General features: G+C 47.8%; 1 protein-coding gene and 1 pseudogene across 2 annotated transcripts; one reads left to right on the top strand and one right to left on the bottom strand.

The window, feature by feature from the left end:
• Positions 1-7,856: 7,856 nt before the first annotated feature.
• On the bottom strand, positions 7,857-11,569 carry LOC126940471 (endogenous retrovirus group K member 19 Rec protein-like; annotated as a pseudogene).
• Positions 11,570-16,901: 5,332 nt separating this feature from the next.
• Positions 16,902-18,524, top strand: LOC126940451 (uncharacterized). Of its 2 annotated transcripts, none has more exons than XM_050766364.1 (2): positions 16,902-17,688; positions 17,977-18,524. In XM_050766364.1, exons 1-2 carry the CDS (start codon positions 17,092-17,094, stop codon positions 18,322-18,324), a joined length of 945 nt encoding a protein of 314 aa, XP_050622321.1. In that variant the 5' UTR covers positions 16,902-17,091; the 3' UTR covers positions 18,325-18,524. The 2 variants fall into 2 exon arrangements, with proteins under 2 accessions (XP_050622321.1, XP_050622322.1); XM_050766365.1 differs by having other exon boundaries at positions 16,902-17,649.
• Positions 18,525-20,659: the final 2,135 nt, after the last annotated feature.

The raw sequence follows: 20,659 nt of genomic DNA on the forward strand, positions 1-20,659 counted from the left end.
GTCAGAAGGGTCTTGTTCTACTTGAGACAGCCCCTCAACATAACACGCAGCCACCACCTTTCCATTGCTTTGGTTCAGCCTTTGTGTATTGATTTTCATTTTCAATACAATTTTCTTCCTTAAACAGGGCGTGGTGACACATGCCTATAGTCCTAACTACTTGGGAGGCCAAGGCAGGAGGATTGCTTGAGGCCAGGAATTTGAGGCCATAGTGAGCTGATGGCACTGTTGCACTCCAGCCTGGGTGACAGAGAGAGATCTTGTCTCTTACACACACACGCACGCACACACATGGTGTAACTTTCTTTTACAACTTTCAGCCTTGCTTGGATGCGCTGTTGGATTATTACCTATGTAATTTAAGTGATTTGATTGGTAATAGTGCTTAACATGAATGCACACCTGAATAGACCTCCCAGGCTGTAGCAGATGCCATGATGGGATCAGAGTGCCTGGTAAATGGGCACTCATCAGATCCAGCACTTTAGAGCTCAGGCTTCTGGACCATAATTGAGTTCCAGAAACAAGCCATGGAGCTGGGATGACTTATCCAAAGTGACAGGGAACGTAACTAATTGGAAGCAGATCCAGGAGCCAAAACTACAGTTACAGCAGCCTAGAGGGGTTGGCAATATCACCTGGTCCAGTGGCTTTTGCAGCTTAAGAAAATGAAACTCAAAAGAACTCTGATTAAGGAAGGACAGACTTGGCTGGGTGTGGTGGCTCATGCGTGTAATCCCAACACTGGGAGGCCGATGCAGGAGGATCACTTGAGCCTGGGAGGTCGACACTGCAGTGTGCAGTGTTCACACCATTGCACTCCAGCCTGAATGACTGACCAAGACCCTGTCTCAAAAAAAAAAATAAATAAATAAAGGATAGACCCTGTTACAGATTAGAAAGAGTCCTAGACTTGGGGCCAGGATGTTTGTGTAAATGTCCCTGTGTGACCTTTAGTAAGTCACTTAACCTTTCGTAAACCCCAGCTACAGCATGACTGCATTACCGGCTCCTCTGAACCCCCTGTGCTCAGCCTGTTAGAAGAATCCACTGTGCAGGGCGCTTGGTACTTTCCCCCAGCCATTGGGCCCCAGCCTAGTGCTTTGTCTTGTCTTCCTTGAGCCCCTTCCTCTCCTGTCCTCACAAGGGCTGTTCCAGACTGTCATCACTGCCGAGCCTTCCACGTTTCTCCTCTCTATGCCTCCCCTGGGCAACCGTCAGCCTCAATTTGTTCTATAAGAAACAATCTGAATTTTGCTCAGATTTTTAATCCCTAATCTACAAAGTTACCTCTTTTTTTGCACAAACTCTCATCCATTTGTCCACTGTCCAACTTACTCGCTGTGTCCCCTTGCCTAGCCCAATGGCTAGGAAGAATGAGGATGAGGGAGAAATCAAGGCTTAGAGAGGCCACGTCACTCCCCAAACTTACACAGTGCGACAAAAAGAGCAGGGACTCAATAAAGTTCTGTCCGACTCAGAAGGTCAGGCGCTCAGCCGCTACACTGTGCGATGCTCCCTCACAGAGATTCTTATTAAAAGCAAGAGAGCTGCAGGAACTGGAAGTTCTTTCTTCCGGGATAGATCTCCTTCCACAGTATTTTATAAAATCACCTCGGCAGCTTAAAATCCCCCACAACAGTGCTCTTTCTGCTGTCTTTATTTTAGGAAGAGAGAAAGGAAGATATTGATGTTAAAATGCTTCCTGTCTCTCAGATGCTCAGAGAACTGTTTGCAAAATCACCTGGTTGGCACTGAATCAAGAAAGTGTCCTTGCAAACTTTGTTCTGAGTGTAATTTCCTAGGGATCTTATGGCCTCTTGAGGACAGCATTTTAGGGACATGGATCACTGCTCTCCATAGAGGTAGCTCAACTCAATAGTATTTTACATGTAGGCTCCAACCAGCAAACACGTCAACACACTGACCTCTCTGCTCCAGGTGACTGGTTGCTACACTGGGGATTGCACAAGTCAGACTTCAATGCAGCTGGCCTTGTGATGGGTGGCAGGTGTGATGTGCGTCAGAGGTGAGAGGACAGACAGAATGGCTGCATGGAAAAGCGAGCATTTGCTATTTACAGAATTTCATAATGCACTGGTTAATGACACTAAAAGGAGAAATAATTGCACAAAATGTATCCCTGGTCCTGACACCACATGGGGCGTGTTTTAACAAAGTGAGTTAATTGGGTTTGCAAATAGATCAAGAGCATAAAACATCTCTGACTCAAATGTATTTTTAGTTAATAAGAAAGAAGAGGGGCCCGGCATGGTGGCTCACGCCTGTAATCCCAGCACTTTGGGAGGCCCAGGCTGGTGGATCACCTGAGTTCAGGAGTTCAAGACCAACCTGGCCAACATGGTGAAACCCTGTCTCTACTAAAAATACAAAAAAATTAGCCAGGCATGTTGGCAGGTGCCTGTAATCCCAGCTCCATGGGACGCTGAGGCAGGAGAATTGCTTGAACCCGGGAGGCCAAGGTTATAGTGAGCTGAGATCGCACCATTGCACTCCAGCCTGGGCAACAAGAGCGAAACTCCATCTGGAAAAAACAAACAAACGAACAAAAACACATAAGAAAGAAGAAAACTTCCTTTTGATTATGCAATTTTAGTTCCCATTAAATGTTCTTGGCTACTGATTAGAAATTTTAATTCTAGAATTTTAAAATTCTAGAAGTAGGAGGTTCCAGAGCCGGTTAATTTAACAGCTCAAGAGTATCTGGGGCAGCTTCTCTGTAAGTCTTTTAGCCTTTCCCTCATGACTACAAGATGGCTGCCACAGCTCTGCCTATCACATCTGCACATACAACATCCAAAGGCAGGAAGGAAGCACACTCACATACCTTCCTGTCATCAGAGAAAACAGTCTTTCCCGCAGCCCTCTGTCAGGCTTCCCCTTGTGTTTCATTGGCCTAGAAATGGGTCTCATACTCCTCCCAAAAATCAACACTCAGAGGAGACTGGTGTTAGCATGATCGCTTGAGAATAGGGTCAGCAACGTTCTTCTGAAGAGGACCAGCCAGTAAAGATTTCAGGCTTTGCAGGGCATGGGGTCCCTGTCACATCTAGTCAGCTCTGCTGTTGTAGAGCCAAAGCAGTTAGAGACGCCAGAAACAAATACATGTGCCTGTGTTCCAGTGTCACTGTGGACACTGAAATTTGAATTTCATATATTTTTGTTCCTTTTCCAGTGAATTAAAGGTGTAAAAAGCATTTTGTATGGTATGAGGCCATACAAACACAGGCGCAGGCCAGATTTGGCTAGCAGGCTGTAGTTTGTCAACCCCTGGTTTGGAGAAATGAGGACTCATCTCCTTGTGGCTGTGGGAAGGGACCACCTTCCCTGCGACCTGACCACACCTGAAAAAAAGAAGGGTGAGGGAAGTGTCATTAGGCAACTGAGAATGTCCCCTACAGCACATTAAGGAGATGGAAAAATGTGGAGGGTTATGATAATTTTTAAAAAGCAGAATACACATCAATATGGGCAGGATGATCCCAACCAATTCTGCTTGTTGAAGTCTCTGCCATCCACCGAGATCTATGTTAGATGCAGCCGCCCCATAGCACCTGTTTCTGATTCCTGGTTCTCAGAAGCCAAATTGGAGCATTCCTTCCTATCCATGACAAACTTCCCTTTAGCACCTCTCCTGTGCTGGATACTGTCAACCCAAACTGCTGGAAATGCAGAAGTGAAAGAGCCAATGGCTAGCCTCAAAGAAATCATTGTCCAAGCAGAGGAGGAAGAAACAAGCAACTATAATTCAGGGGGGTATGCGGCAAGAGGCGTGTGGGTAGGGGGGCATCCTCGGAGGGAATGAATGATGGATGGAATAGAAGGTTTCAGGGGAGGCCCACAGGAGACCTCCATGCCAACGGAAATGGCATCTGGCCCTTTGTTAAGAGGATGAATGTAGGTTGGTGTATCACCTACTCCAGGGGCCAGGAGAGTTGCAACTCAGCCAGGCTCTTAGTTGTAATCAACAGAAGCACACAAGAGATTGATTAAAAGGATTAAAAGGTTATAGAGTGACTCTTCTGCTTGCTGGATGGGGAGGTGGAATGCCGTGAATAGCTTCCTGCAACAAGTCCCTATACCCACCGCAGACCTGGCCTGCAGTGGAAACCACTGCTGCTGCCCCTCTGGAGCTCTGGATGTGATGGTTTGTGATGCTGCCCCTCCTTGTACCAGGGCCACAGCCCGGTAACTTTTGCTCCTCTAAAGCCTGGCGCTTGCCTTACCAGCTTTGCCTGATACATCACTTCCACACCGCGCCACTGCCTTGGATTGTTCATCTCTAAGTTGGTATCTCGTGTAGATGCAGCTGATGGAGGGAGGCTGGGTCATGTGCCCGTACCCTGCTCTGCATAGAAGCCTGGCTGAGGGGGATCTCTGGCGTCTGCCTTGGAGAGGCAGGACTCACTCATGTGTTAGGAAGTTCCCAGAACATAGCCGGGGTTTCCAAACAATGCGAGGCAGCCAAAAAGCATGACACGTGTCCACTCTGCACAGACTGAGCATCGCAGTCAGAGGAAACATGCAAAGGCACAGAGGTGTGAACCGGCAGAGCACGTTTGGGGAACTGGAAGCATTTTATTCTGCAGAAGACAGCAGTGAGTGCTGGGAGAGTGGCTTGGAGTAGCCGGCAGGAGCCCCTGCTAAACTCATGGTCCTTGTGGCTCCAACCTCAAGGGAAAATACTTTTTTGTTGTTGTTGAGACAGTCTTGCTGTGTCACCCAGGCCTGAGTGCAGTGGCATGATCACAGCTCACTGCAGCCTCAATCTCCTGGGCCCAGGCGATCTTCTCACCTCCGTGTCCTGAATGGCTGGGACTACAGGCATGCGCCAGCACCCCCAGCTAATTTTTGTGTTTTTCTGTAGAGATGGGTTTTTGCCATGTTGCCCAGGCTGCTCTTGAACTCCTAGTCTCAAGCAAGCCTTTGGCTTTGGCCTCCCAAAGCACTGGGATTACAGTTGTGAGCTATCAAGCCCAGCAAGGGCAAGTACTTGCATCTTACTCAGTGTTCTCTGCTGAGGCCCGGGAACCATGACTAACTCCTTGCTGGGCCCAAGGCCCTGCCCCTGGTGAGTTTTAGTCAGTATCTATCTGAAGGAATCATCTTTGTAAACTGTTGGATTGCATCATTTTTGTAAAATAGCAAGTGTATGCAGCTTCTCTCTCTCTCTCTTCTTCTCTCTTGTGTGTACACTTCCACGATGTACTATTTTATAATTACATTAATAATGGTTCCCCCAGTAAAAATAATCTGAATGTAGCCCCTTTGTGTCTAAAAATTTGTATGGCACCTATCACTAGATACTTAGCCATTTATAAACATCTTTTAAAAATTCTTTCATTAAATTAGTTATTCTGGGCAAACACAGGCAGATATAACCATTGAAAGGACACACAAATAAAGGCCCAGCAGAGTTGAGATGCCATTGCCTTAGAGATTAGCATGCAGGCTCTGGGTCAGACACCTGAGGGGGAAATCCTGGCCTCTCTGCTTCCAGCAGGATGATTCGGAAAGGTCTCTTGGGGTGGGAATGAGAGGAAAGATCTTGTTCTGCCAGTTGATGCTCCAAGTACCCCTGCTCCATGTCGCTGCTTCTCAGCTTCATGCAATTGTACCTTTGAGGATTTCCATGGGCCACATTCTGACCTTTTTTATTTTTTTTAAGACACAAAGTCTTGCTCTGTCATCCAGGCTGGAGTGCTGTGGCATGACCATAGTTCACTGCAGCCTCGAGCTCCCAGACTCAAATGATCCTCCCACCTCAGCCTCCTAAGTAGCTGAGACTACAGGCCTATGCCACCATGCCTGACTAATTTTTCATTGTTTTGTTCGAGTGTTTGTTTGTAGAGAAGGGGGTTTCACTATATTGACTGGGCTGTTCTCAAATTCCTAGCCTCAAAGAATCCTCCCATCTCAGCCTCCCAAAGTTCTGGGATTACAGGTGTGAGCCACTGTGCCCAGCCCTAACCCTCTTATTTACAATGGGATTGTTTTCCTCACTGGGTCTTAATTTGTAAAACAAGGCCAATTCCCAAGTGCTCCATCATTCATAGTATTCAGTCAATCTCTGTTCCAATTAAGCATCGGAAATTTGGAGATGAAAAGCCACACCTCATTTCGTTCATGGAGAATCACAGAGCCAGGCTGAGGGGGCTGGGAGCAGTAGGGCATGGGCACAGAACCCAGCCCAGAGGACCAGGAAAGGGTCTGGAGCTTGGGGCAAGAGCTGAGCCTGGAAGTAGGAGCAGGAGTTAGGCAGGGAAGAAGAAGGGAACATACCATAGGATTGCAAGGAGGCAGGGGAAGGCATGGCCATGTCTGGGAGCTGCAGGGGCTCCGGTCAGGGTAGGAGGAGAGGTAACAGGAAGGAGACTAGCAAAGGAGGCAGGGCTGATCTTGAGGGGTCTCACAGGCCCTGCTAAGAGAGTGCAGGGTTTCTTTAGAGGATGGTAGAGGGAGCTGTTGAGTAATACAGACTTCCTGATGTGCACATGGCTGTGTGGAGGAGGCTGACAGCATGGACTCTGGGTCGACTGTCCAGTCCTCAAAAGCTGGCTCTCCCACCTGATGACTTTGTGATGGTGAGAAGTTCCTGTAAGCCTCAAATTTCTCATCTTAAAAGTGAAAAATGGAAATTGAGTGAAGATGAGACAATACATATAAAGCACTATTACAGTGTCTAATACTGGTCAATAAATGCTAACTACTGTTGTTATTGATCATTTGAATAATAATGAGGTATATAGCTTGTCTCATTTTATAGACTTGTGATGATGGAATGAATGAACTTTGTGAAGGGGTGGCCTGCCCCTCCACACCTGTGGGCGTGGAACGAGAGACTTGAGAAAAGAAAGAGACACAGAGACAAAGTATAGAGAAAGGAAAGTGGGCCCAGGGGACCGGCGCTCAGCATACAGAGGACCCACACCAGCACCAGTCTCTGAGTTCCCTCAGTATTTATTGATCGTTATCTTTACCATCTTGGAAAAGGGGAAGTGGCAGGACAATAGGGTCATAGTAGGGAGAAGGTCAGCAGAAAGACATATGAATAAAGATCTCTGTGACATGAATTAGTTTAAGGAAAAGTGCTGTGCTTTAATGTGCATATATGCAAACATCTCCATAAACATTTTCAGTGCATAAAGAACAGCATTGCCACTAGCATGTCCCACCTCCAGCCCTAAGGTGGTTTTCTCCTATCTCAGTAAATAGAACATACAATTGGGTTTTACACCGAGATGTTCCAGACAGATGGGCAGGAGACAGATGCCTTTGTCTATCTCAACTGCCAAGAGGCCTTCTTTCCTCTTTCACTAATCCTCCTCAGCACAGACCCTTTACGGGTGTCGCGCTGGGGGGTGCTGGGCTGGGGGATGTCAGGCTGAGGGTGTCGGGCTGGGGGACGATCAGGTCTTTCCTTTCCCATGAGGCCATATTTCAGACTCTCACAGGGGGAGAAACCTTGGATAATACCTGGCTTTTCTAGGCAGAGGTCCCTGCCACTTTCCGCAGTGTTTGTGTCCCTGGGTACTTGAGATTAGAGAATGGTGATGACTTTTAACAAGCATGCTGCCTTCAGACACTTGTTTAACAAAGCACATCCTGCACAGCCCCAAATCCATTAAATCTTAAGTAGATACAGCACATGTCTCTGCAAGCACAGGGTTGGGGGTAGGGTTAGATTAACAGCATTTCAAGGAAGAAGAATTTTTCTTAGTAAAGAACAAAATGGAGTCTCTTATGTCTACTACTTTCTACATAGACACATTAACAGTCTGATCTCTCTTTCTTTTCCCCACATTTCCCCCTTTTCAACAAATCCGCCATCGTCATCATGGCTCGTTCTTGATGGTCACTGTCTCTTCGGAACTGCTGGGAATACCTGCAGACTAACAACAGACAGAACAGGCACACAAGGATTAATATGAAATTTACAATAGTAGTATTTCCAATGGTCTTAACCCAAGTGACAAGGGTTAAGATTTGTGAGGCCATCAGCAACTCCTGCAGTTGCCTCCATTTCTGGTACTGACACAGAGATCACATACTTCACAAGGTAATAAAATATCACAAAGCAAGTGAAGGCAGGGCGAGATCACAGGACCACAGGATGGGGCAAAATTAAAATTGCTAATGAAGTTTTGGCACACATTGTCATTGATAACATCTTATCAGCAAACAGGGTTTGAGAGCAGACAACCTGTCTGACCAAAATTTATTAGGTGGGGAATTTCCTTGTCCTGATAAGCCTAGGAGGGCTATAGACCTACCCTCAGGGCGCATTCTCTTTCTCAGGGATGTTCCTTGCTGAGAAAAAGAATTCAGCAATATTTCTCCTATTTGCCAAAGAAAGAAGAGAAATATGGCTCTGTTGCCTCCGGCTCACTGGCAGTCAGTTCAAGGTTGCCTCCCTTGTTCCCTGAGCATCGCTGTTATCCTGTTCTTTTTTCAAGATGCCCAGATTTCATATTGTTCAAACACCCATGCTCAATTTGTGCAGTTAACGCAATCATCACAGGGTCCTGAGGTGGCATATATCCTCCTCAGCTTACGAAGATGACGGGATTAAGAGATTAAAGACAGGCATAGGAAATCACAGGGTATTGATTGTGGAAGTGGTAAGTGTCCATGAAATCTTCACAATTCATGTTCAGAGATTGCAGTAAAGACAGGTGTAAGAAATTATAAAGGTATTAATTTGGGGAGCTAATAAATATTCATGAAATCTTCACAATTTGTGTTCTTCTGCCACGACTTCAGTCGGTCCCTCCGTTTGGGGTCCCTGACTTCCCGCAACATCTCTCTCTTTCTTTTTATATAAATGTGCCATGGCGATGAAGGCTTGTTCATTCTCTCAATTTTGACACAGGATTCTTTGACTGTTCTGGCACACTAAAAACAAGCCGATTAAACAGAGAAACATAATTCCAAAATTTACTACAGTAGAGCCCCCAATAGACTTAATCCAAGTCTTGGGGTTTAATCCATACAGATTTTCTGCCACCTGATCTAACACCTCAGCTCCAGGCACAATGGATAAGTGAGCTTGAGAGGCTTCAAAAATTTGTTCTGTAAATGGCGTCTAACCATGTCCCAGTGATGTTCAGACTCATTATAAACTCAGGGTGTAATTCAAAAATCTGACATATTCCAGTCACACTGTAACTGGAAACAATGTTCCAAGCTCATGAGCCTATCTCCCATCCAAATGACAGTTTGTCTAAGATCATTAATTTGATTTGCCAATTTTTGATCATTACCAGATTGTGAATTCCACAATCTTGTAGAATTCTTTTGCCAATTGTTAACAAAGCTTACTGTCTGAACAGAAGAGTGCAATGCAACTCCTGCCACAGTGGCAGTAGCTGTGTCTGCAATTAATCTCATAATCACTGCAATTAAAGTAAAAATGAATCTTTTGGATCTATTTAAAACACCTTTTTTTTTTTTTTTTTTTGAGACAGAGTCTTGCTCTGTCGCCCAGGCTGGAGCGCAGTGGCCGGATCTCGGCTCACTGCAAGCTCCGCCTCCCGGGTTTACGCCATCCTCCTGCCTCAGCCTCCCGAGTAGCTGGGACTACAGGCGCCCGCCACCTCGCCCGGCTAGTTTTTTGTATTTTTTAGTAGAGACGGGGTTTCACTGTGTTAGCCAGGATGGTCTCGATCTCCTGACCTCGTGATCTGCCCGTCTCGGCCTCCCAAAGTGCTGGGATTACAGGCTTGAGCCACCGCGCCCGGCCAAAACACCTTTTAATACTTCAGTCAAGGCCGGGCGCGGTGGCTCAAGCCTGTAATCCCAGCACTTTGGGAGGCCGAGGCGGGCGGATCACAAGGTCAGGAGATCGAGACCACAGTGAAACCCCGTCTCTACTAAAAATACAAAAAATTAGCCGGGCGCAGTGGCGGGCGCCTGTAGTCCCAGCTACTCAGGAGGCTGAGGCAGGAGAATGGCGGGAACCCGGGAGGCGGAGCTTGCAGTGAGCCGAGATCGCGCCACTGCACTCCAGCCTGGGCAACAGCGTGAGACTCCGTCTCAAAAAAAAAAAAAAAAAAAAAAAAAAATACTTCAGTCAAAATATGGACGGATGGCGAGGCCTCCCACGGTCAGTCCATGGATACAGGGATCCACATGCCTTCTCTTGCTCTTACCAGCAGAATACGGTGCTGCCAATTAAAAGTCGAATCAATGCAAGTAAACAATCTGCAATTTTCAGTTTATAGTTTGGGAGTCTGGTTTACTAACTATATTTCCTATAACTAACATATAAAGGGGCTTTACACAACTTTGTAAAGGAACTGTTAGACGGGAATTTACGTTGATAGAATAAAATGGCTTACGATGTCTTGTTTCTATACTTTGATTTCCAGACCAAATTCTAAGGTGGTATGAAGCCACAGTAAGCCTCCATAATTCTGGATGTTCAGGACCAGAAACAGGACTTATTATTTTTGGTCTCAGAGTAGCGATTCCTTTTTCTCCCCATTCCCAAGGGTAGAAAGACTGTAAGTTTTTGTGCTTATGTTCATCTAAACTTTCTGTTAAGTCACTATCAACAACTGCACTCACTTGTGCACTGGGACACGATTGAGTTTGTCCTGTGCAATTGTGGTAGAATTGACCTCGAGGGGCCCAATCTGTAACAGTTCCAAATGTATTGTTTTGTAATATCACTGCACTATTGGCCACACATTCTTCCCAAACTAAAACTTCTCTGTCTTTTGATTCTTTGGAAATTTCCTTAGGGCAATGTTTCCCTTTTGGCCTAAATTTTAATGATCTTCAATAGGAAAAGTCTTGTAAATAGTTTACCTGGGGTTTGAGTGACATTCCGCTTACCATGTGATAAGTGAATCACTGGTGGGACTGACAGTAGGTACTTCTACCAACCAATTTTGGATTGCAGGCATTAAACATCCCAGTGCTCTCCCTAGGCAAATAGGAGGATAACGATACCCAGTGGAAATATTTATCATCATTCCTTCTTCTTCCGGTTTGGCAGGGCAACGATCATCTGTGGGACCAGGTACCCATACACTATTGTTAACATATACTTCAACAGGATTATCCATCCATGTGACTGGCCGAATTAAGGGCAGGAAAGGCACATAGGCCCAGTAAGTATAATTAGCTGCAGCTGCGCCTGCAGGCATGGGGAGACTTACCACGGTTGATACAATCATTAAAGCTGTAAGCAGCATATTCTCTGGGGTTTGTGTCACCTTTGTGTTCTCTAGGCTTTTTTCAGCTAACGGGGTCAGCTTCTTTAATTGTGCCCAGGTTGGCAGCTCTGCCTTCTTGGTGGGTGGCGACTTCATCTGTTCTTCTGATATCACCACTTTGTTCATCTTGTGAGTCAATGGTGCTTAATTGCGGTGTTTCCGTCTCCGTGGAGGCACTTTTCTTTGCATCTCCGATGGGTTCATTGTAGAACTTTGAATGTCTAGTGGGTTCTATAGGAAGCTGATTTTCTCCTGGTGAAACACAAGCAAAACCTCTCCCCCAGGTTATCACCTTCCCTATTTCCCATGTCTTATTTTTGTTGTCTTTCCACTAACTCAGTTTTCCTTCATGTGGGCTGTTGTTTTTACCAGTAAGATGTTCTGCAGAAGTAGTAGTCTGATTTCTATAAATGTTTAGAAAATTCAAAGTATAGAGTGCTACATTAAGTTGCATCTGAGGAGTGGTACACTCGTTACTGTCTCCCCCTTCTTTTTGTTTAATTAACCAAGTTTTGAGAGTTCTATTAGTTCTTTCAACTATGGCCTGTCCTTGGGAATTATAGGGAATTCCTGTTGTATGTGTAATTTTCCACTGATTTAAGAATTTTTGGAAAGCTTTACTACAATATCCTGGTCTATTGTCAGTTTTAATTTTTTCTGGAACTCCTATGACAGCAAAACAAGATAATAAATGTTTTTTTAACATGGGAAGTACTTTCTCCTGTCTGGCAGGTTGCCCATATGAAATGTGAGTATCAACTGTTACATGAACATATGATAATCTTCCAAATGAAGGTACATGTGTAACATCCATTTGCCATAATGCATTAGGGCACAGACCTCTGGGATTAACTCCTGCCTCTTGAGCGGGCAGGTGTAGGGCTTGACACTGGGTGCAATGTTGTACAATATCTTTTGCCTGTTTCCATGTGACATCAAATTTGTTTTTTAATCCTGCTGCATTTGCATGAGTCAAAGTGAAACTAGGCCTCATAAAACTTAGAAACTAGGCCTCACATAGAAAAAATTAACACCAGGTGGCTCTGGATAGGGTCCCACCCTGATAGGGTCCCACCCTGCCAATTCCGGGAAACAACCCCATGGGGTCCCACCCTGCCAATTCCGGGGGTCCCACCCTGCCTCGAAGTTCCCGGAATCAGCAACTCCAAGAAAAAAAAACCTCATAAGGTCCTGCTCTAACCAATTAGAACAAGACACCTTGCTCAGGCCATAGCTAGACCCAATTACCACGCGCCTAAAGCTTTGTTTGAATTTCGCGCCTTAAGCTGTGTTTGAACTTGTGTTTGCCTATATAAACAACCTGTTACAAGCACTCGGGGTCCCAGGGCCAACTTAGAGCTTGGGACCCTAGCGCGCTAGCAATAAATAACTCTCTGCTGTGAATCTTGTGTCGGTGGTCCTTCGCGGCGACCCCTGCCCAGGAGGGAATCGACAGTTCGGTTCCAACATTTGGTGCATTGGCCGGGAAGTGGGGTCGTCCGAGGACCCCCGACCCATCCGGCGGAGACCCATCTGGCCCGGGCCACGGACTGCTGACTGAACGGACCTACCAGGTACTTTTGTTTTGTTCTGTCTGTCTTGCCGGCTAACTCTGAACTCTGGGGAGTACTCCTTCTGAATTAAGTGGGGAAGGGGGACAGACGTGTCCCGCACCTTCCCACTTGCACCCTGGGGGACGCCCTGGCGGTAGTCTGGGAGAAGGCTAACGACTCAGTTAGCCTCTTCAAATCTGTAGGCAGGCCGCCCCTGCCGTCTGAATATTTTGTGATCTTGTGGCGCCACTCTCTGGCCGCGCGGCTTCTCCTTACTTGTCTGGTCTTTGTTTTTGTTTCTTTTGTTTTGTCCTTGTTATATGTGGACGAAATGGGACAGACGTTGACGACTCCTTTGTCTCTAACCCTGACTCACTTCCCTGACGTCCGGGCTCGAGCCCACCACCTCTCTGTAGAAGTCCGTAAGGGACGATGGAAAACATTCTGCTCGTCCGAATGGCCAACCCTCCATGGGGAGTGGCCCCGGGACGGAACATTTAACCTCTCAATTATCTTGCAGGTTAAAGCAAAAGTGATGGATCCTGGGCCACTCGGACACCCGGACCAGGTGGCCTACATAATTATTTGGGAGGATCTGGTCCGAAATCCTCCCTCTTGGGTGAAACCCTTCCTCCATCCCCCTTCCCCATCCCAATCTACCCTCCTTGCCTTAGAAGCCCCAAAGAATCGGAATCCAGACCCGCCTAGGCCAGTCCTCCCAGATGAACCCCAGAGGGATCTCCTCCTTCTTGACCCCCTGCCTCCTCCACCTCAGAACCCCCTTCTGGGACCTCCACCTTACGCTTCACCCTTGCCCCCTGTCTTGTCCCCAGCTCTTTCCTCTACCACCTCGGCCCCTACCCTTTCTCCAACTTCTCCCTCGGCCCCTCCCTCCACCCCGTCTCCTTCTCCAGCCCCGCCCAAACTCACCCCTCGGACGCCGACGCCGACACCTCCTCGTCTCCGCTTGCGGCGGACTGAGGACCCAGAGGGCCCTTCTACTTGGCAATCCTCCCTTTTTCCCCTCCGTACTGTCAATCGCACGGTCCAGTACTGGCCCTTCTCTGCCTCTGACCTCTATAACTGGAAAACCCATAACCCTTCCTTTTCCCAAGACCCCCAGGCCCTAACCTCGTTAATAGAATCCATTCTCCTCACTCACCAGCCCACTTGGGATGATTGCCAGCAACTTTTGCAGGTCCTCCTAACCACTGAAGAAAGGCAGCGAGTCCTCCTGGAGGCCCGGAAAAATGTGCCAGGACCAGGAGGCCTCCCAACCCAACTTCCCAATGAAATAGACGAGGGATTTCCCCCCCTCACCCGCCCAGACTGGGACTATGAAACGGCACCAGGTAGGGAGAGTCTCCGAATCTATCGCCAGGCTCTGTTGGCGGGTCTCAAAGGGGCAGGAAAGCGCCCCACAAATTTGGCCAAGGTAAGGACCATAACTCAGGAAAGGGATGAAAGCCCGGCAGCCTTCATGGAAAGGCTTCTGGAAGGATTCCGAATGTATACCCCATTCGATCCAGAGGCCCTAGAACATAAGGCTACCGTAGCTATGGCATTCATAGACCAAGCTGCATTAGATATAAAAGGAAAACTCCAAAGGCTAGATGGAATCCAAACCTATGGATTACAGGAATTGGTTAGGGAGGCAGAAAAAGTATATAATAAGAGAGAAACCCCTGAGGAAAGGGAAGCCAGGTTAGCAAAGGAACAGATGGAGCGAGAGGATCGTAGGGACCGAGTGAGAAATAAGCATTTAACAAAAATCCTGGCGGCAGTTGTGAAAGAGAAAGGACCAGGGAGAGAGGGAGAAAAGCGAAGGCGGCCAAAAGTGGAAAAAGACCAGTGTGCCTACTGCAAAGAACGGGGACATTGGATTAAAGATTGCCCCAAGCGTCCTAAAGACCAAAAGAAACCTGCCGCTGTCCTCACCCTAGGTGAAGATAGCGAATAGGGGTGTCAAGGCTCTGGAGCCCCCCCCGAGCCCCGGCTAACTCTCTCTGTAGGGGGGCAACCCACCACCTTCTTGGTGGACACAGGCGCCCAACATTCAGTTTTGACAAAGGCAGACGGGCCCCTGTCTTCCCGCACATCCTGGGTCCAAGGGGCAACAGGGGGAAAATTGCACAAGTGGACTAACCACCGGACAGTTAATCTTGGACAAGGAATGGTGACACATTCCTTCTTGGTGGTACCTGAATGCCCCTACCCCCTCCTAGGGCGAGATCTTCTGACCAAGCTCGGAGCCCAAATCCATTTCTCCGAGACAGGGGCCCAGGTATTAAATCGGGATGGTCAGCCCATCCAAATCTTAACTGTGTCTCTGCAAGATGAGCATCGGCTTTTCGACGCTCCGGTTATCACTAGCCTCCCTGATATTTGGTTGCAAGATTTTCCCCAAGCTTGGGCGGAAACGGGAGGACTCGGGCTAGCTAAGTATCAAGCCCCAATCATAATTGATCTAAAGCCCACGGCGGTGCCCGTGTCTATCAAGCAATATCCCATGAGCCGAGAGGCTCATATAGGAATTCGGCAGCACATTAACAAATTTCTAGAACTTGGAGTGTTGCGACCTTGTCACTCACCCTGGAACACTCCTCTTCTGCCAGTAAAAAAGCCTGGTACTCAGGATTACAGGCCTGTCCAAGACTTGAGAAATCAACAAAAGAACAATGGACATCCATCCCACGGTCCCCAATCCTTACAACTTACTCAGCACCTTAAAACCAGGCTATAACTGGTATACAGTATTAGATTTAAAAGATGCTTTCTTCTGTTTACCTCTGGCCCCTCAAAGCCAAGAACTCTTTGCCTTTGAGTGGAAGGATCCTGAGAAAGGAATTTCGAGCCAGTTGACCTGGACCCGGCTTCCCCAAGGTTTCAAGAACTCTCCCACTCTCTTCGATGAGGCTCTTCATCGAGACCTGACCGACTTCCGGACCCAAAATCCAGACGTGACTCTACTCCAGTATGTGGATGACCTCCTCTTGGCTGCTCCTACAAAGGAAATCTGTATACAAGGTACCAGGCATCTACTCCAGGCACTGGGTGAAAAAGGATACCGGGCATCCGCCAAGAAGGCACAGCTCTGTCAGACCAAGGTAACATATCTGGGGTATATCCTGAGTGAAGGGAAAAGGTGGCTCACCCCTGGGCGCATAGAGACAGTGGCTCGCCTTCCACCACCACGAAATCCCAGGGAGGTACGTGAATTCTTGGGAACTGCTGGGTTCTGTCGCTTGTGGATACCCGGTTTTGCTGAACTGGCCGCCCCCCTTTATGCACTCACCAAGGAGAGCACCCCTTTCATCTGGCAGACAGAGCATCAATTGGCTTTTGAGGCACTAAAACAAGCACTCTTGTCTGCCCCGGCCCTTGGGTTACCGGACACCTCAAAGCCCTTTACCCTCTTCCTAGACGAAAGGCAAGGAATTGCCAAAGGGGTCTTGACCCAAAAATTAGGGCCTTGGAAAAGACCGGTAGCATACCTGTCTAAGAAGCTAGACCCTGTGGCGGCCGGCTGGCCCCCATGTCTCCGTATCATGGCAGCCACCGCTATGCTGGTCAAGGACTCTGCTAAGTTAACCCTTGGGCAGCGACTGACTATTATTACCCCACATGCTCTAGAGGCCATAGTGCGGCAGCCCCCGGACCGGTGGATAACCAACGCACGCCTAACCCACTACCAGGCCCTCCTACTGGACACGGACCGCGTCCAGTTTGGCCCTCCGGTCACCCTAAACCCTGCTACGCTGCTGCCGGTACCGGAAGACCAACCAAGCCCACACGATTGTCGGCAAGTACTGGCTGAGACCCATGGAACACGGGAAGACCTTAAAGACCAAGAACTCCCAGACGCGGATCACACCTGGTACACAGACGGCAGCAGTTACCTTGACTCAGGTACCCGGAGGGCGGGAGCGGCGGTAGTAGATGGCCACAACATCATTTGGGCACAATCACTACCTCCTGGCACGTCTGCACAGAAGGCTGAGTTAATAGCACTAACCAAGGCCCTAGAGCTGTCAAAGGGAAAGAAAGCTAACATTTATACTGATAGCCGGTATGCCTTTGCAACGGCTCATACTCATGAAAGTATCTATGAAAGAAGAGGTCTCCTAACCTCAGAAGGAAAGGAAATCAAGAACAAAGCTGAAATAATTGCCTTATTGAAAGCCCTTTTTCTTCCTCAAGAAGTGGCTATAATTCACTGCCCCGGGCATCAGAAAGGACAGGATCCAGTCGCAGTAGGAAACAGACAGGCTGACCAAGTAGCCAGGCAAGCCGCCATGGCGGAAGTACTGACCCTAGCCACAGAACCTGACGAAACCAGCCACATAACTATTGAACATACTTATACCCCAGAAGACCAGGAAGAAGCAAAGGCCATAGGGGCTATAGAAAACAAAGACACTAAAAACTGGGAAAAAGGAGGGAAAATAGTCCTTCCCCAAAAGGAGGCCCTGGCAATGATCCAGCAGATGCATGCCTGGACACACTTGAGTAATCGAAAGCTAAAATTACTGATTGAAAAAACTGACTTTCTAATCCCAAAGGCAAGTACCCTCGTAGAACAAGTGACATCTGCCTGTAAGGTCTGTCAGCAGGTAAACGCTGGGGCTACCCGAGTGCCAGAAGGAAAACGAACTCGTGGTAACCGCCCAGGAGTCTATTGGGAAATAGACTTCACTGAAGTAAAACCTCACTATGCTGGATATAAGTACTTACTGGTGTTTGTAGATACCTTTTCAGGATGGGTAGAAGCCTACCCCACCCGGCAAGAAACGGCACACATAGTAGCCAAGAAAATTTTGGAAGAAATCTTTCCTAGATTCGGACTTCCCAAGGTAATTGGGTCAGATAACGGGCCGGCCTTCGTTTCTCAGGTAAGTCAGGGGCTCGCCAGGATATTGGGGATTAATTGGAAATTACATTGTGCCTATAGACCCCAGAGCTCAGGACAGGTAGAAAGAATGAATAGAACAATAAAAGAGACCCTTACTAAATTGACCTTAGAGACTGGTTTAAAAGATTGGAGACGCCTCCTATCCTTAGCTCTGTTAAGGGCCCGGAATACACCTAACCGTTTTGGGCTCACTCCATATGAAATCCTCTACGGAGGACCTCCCCCTTTGTCAACCTTGCTTAATTCCTTCTCCCCCTCCGATCCTAAGACTGACCTACAGGCCCGGCTAAAAGGACTCCAAGCAGTACAGGCCCAAATCTGGGCCCCCTTGGCAGAACTGTACCAACCAGGACATCCACAGACCAGTCACCCCTTCCAGGTGGGAGACTCTGTCTACGTTAGACGGCATCGCACTCAAGGACTAGAGCCTCGGTGGAAAGGACCCTACATTGTTCTCCTGACCACACCCACAGCCATAAAGGTGGACGGAATCTCCACTTGGATCCACGCATCCCACGCCAAGGCTGCTCCAGGGACGCCCGGACCAACACCACCTGAGACATGGAGACTCCGACGCTCCGAGGACCCGCTCAAGATAAGACTCTCTCGTATCTAGCCCCTTGCTTGTTACTAGCCCTCCTTCCCTGCGTCGCTGGCAGTAATAACCCCCACCGGCCATATAACCTGACCTGGCAGGTGATTGATTTTAGTACTCATGAAGTCTTAGATAAAACCTCAAAAATTGCTCCTATAGGGACTTGGTTCCCTGACCTCTATTTCAACCTAGACAAAATAGCAAAGATAGATGACATGGAAGGGGGGGAGAATGGAGAAAACAGGCTAGAAGGGTGTCCGTAAGCCGGAACGGGTTCTATGCCTGTCCCGGATTCAGGACAGGAGAAATGAGGAAAACTTGTGGAGAAATAGATGCCCTGTTTTGCGCTAGTTGGTCCTGTATAACTACTAATGATGGAGAATGGAAATGGGCCACGAAACCCTGGTACATAACCATGTCCTTTGTCCAGCGCGCTGCACCAGAACCCGATATTCAAAAACTTGCAATCTGGTCCGCATCAAGTTTGAAGATGCAGCAAAATCTGATAACCGTTGGATATCCGGGTTAATATGGGGCCTATATTTATACCAAAAGCCACTGTATGGAATCCCCATCCAAATCAAATTAATAGTCAACCCTATCACAGCCCCTGTCGCAGTAGGACCAAACCAAGTTTTATCAGAAACAAGGAAGCCCCTGGTTCCTGCACCAAGAGAGCCCCAACCAAGAGCTCCTAAAAGCACTTCCCCGCCTCTAATCTCCACCTCCTCTAAATACACACCTTCAGCCCAAACCGTCACCCGAACCGTCACCCGCGAGCCCCTTGACCTGGGAATAGGTGACAGGCTCCTAAATCTCATAAAGGGCTCCTACTTCGCTTTAAACCAGACAAAGCCAGAATTTACATCCTCTTGCTGGCTATGTCTGGCAACAGGCCCCCCTTACTATGAAGGCATTGCCTCCACTAATAATTTCACTAACTCCGCCAATCCTACTGGATGCGCATGGGAACAACAGAGAAAACTAACCCTGGCTGAAGTTTCTGGGTCAGGAACCTGCATAGGCCAGGTGCCCCCTAGTCATCAGCATCTTTGTAATGTAACCTTGACAGTACCCAGCTCCAATCACTATCTGGTCCCCTCCGAGACGGACTGGTGGGCTTGCAACACTGGGCTCACCCCCTGTATATCCACAGCCGTTTTTAGCAGTGGCACCCACTATTGCGTGTTGGTACAAGTTGTTCCCCGAGTATACTATCACTCTGGAGACTCCTTTGATCTCCGGTATGAGCAAAAAACTCATACTAGACCAAAGAGAGAACCCATCTCCCTCACCCTCGCCGTAATGTTAGGAATTGGGGTAGCGGCTGGAGTTGGGACCGGGACAGCAGCCCTAGTGCATGGTAACCATCATCTGCAACAACTTAGAGTAGCCATAGATGAAGACCTTAGAGCCATAGAACAATCCATCACAAAACTTGAAGAGTCCTTGACTTCTCTGTCTGAAGTTGTATTGCAAAACCGACGAGGACTAGAAATTGTCTTTCTGAAAGAGGGCGGGCTCTGTGCAGCCCTGAAAGAGCAATGTTGTTTTTATGCAGATCATTCAGGAGTTGTTAAAGATTCTATGGCAAAACTAAGAGAAAGATTAGACAAGAGAAAAAAAGAGAGAGAATCTCAGCAAAATTGGTTTGAAAATTGGTACAACCAATCCCCTTGGCTTAGCACCCTAATCTCCACCATCTTAGGACCCCTCATCCTGCTTATGCTCATCCTGACTTTCGGGCCATGCATACTCAACCGCTTACTCACCCTTATTAAAAATAGATTAAACATAGTACATGCTATGGTTCTGACCCAACAATACCAGACCCTCAGGACTGAAGAAGAGGCTCAAGATTGAGCCTCTGACACAAAAAGAGGAGGGAATGAAACTAGGCCTCATAAAACTTAGAAACTAGGCCTCACATAGAAAAAATTAACACCAGGTGGCTCTGGATAGGGTCCCACCCTGCCTGGATAGGGTCCCACCCTGATAGGGTCCCACCCTGCCAATTCCAGGAAACAACCCCATGGGGTCCCACCCTGCCAATTCCGGGGGTCCCACCCTGCCTCGAAGTTCCCGGAATCAGCAACTCCAAGAAAAAAAAACCTCATAAGGTCCTGCTCTAACCAATTAGAACAAGACACCTTGCTCAGGCCATAGCTAGACCCAATTACCACGCGCCTAAAGCTTTGTTTGAATTTCGCGCCTTAAGCTGTGTTTGAACTTGTGTTTGCCTATATAAACAACCTGTTACAAGCACTCGGGGTCCCAGGGCCAACTTAGAGCTTGGGACCCTAGCGCGCTAGCAATAAATAACTCTCTGCTGTGAATCTTGTGTCGGTGGTCCTTC

The sequence above is a fragment of the Macaca thibetana genome, chromosome 17 (genome assembly GCF_024542745.1).
Source record: "Macaca thibetana thibetana isolate TM-01 chromosome 17, ASM2454274v1, whole genome shotgun sequence".
Taxonomy (NCBI): domain Eukaryota; kingdom Metazoa; phylum Chordata; class Mammalia; order Primates; family Cercopithecidae; genus Macaca; species Macaca thibetana.

Excerpts from the sequence above, each read along its gene's own strand:
- LOC126940451 (XM_050766364.1), top strand. The coding sequence starts at position 17,092 with ATGGCGGAAGTACTGACCCTAGCCACAGAACCTGACGAAACCAGCCAC. Across the intron at positions 17,689-17,976 it reads GGCCGGCCTTCGTTTCTCAG|ACTGACCTACAGGCCCGGCT; the intron begins GTAAGTCAGGGG and ends TCCGATCCTAAG.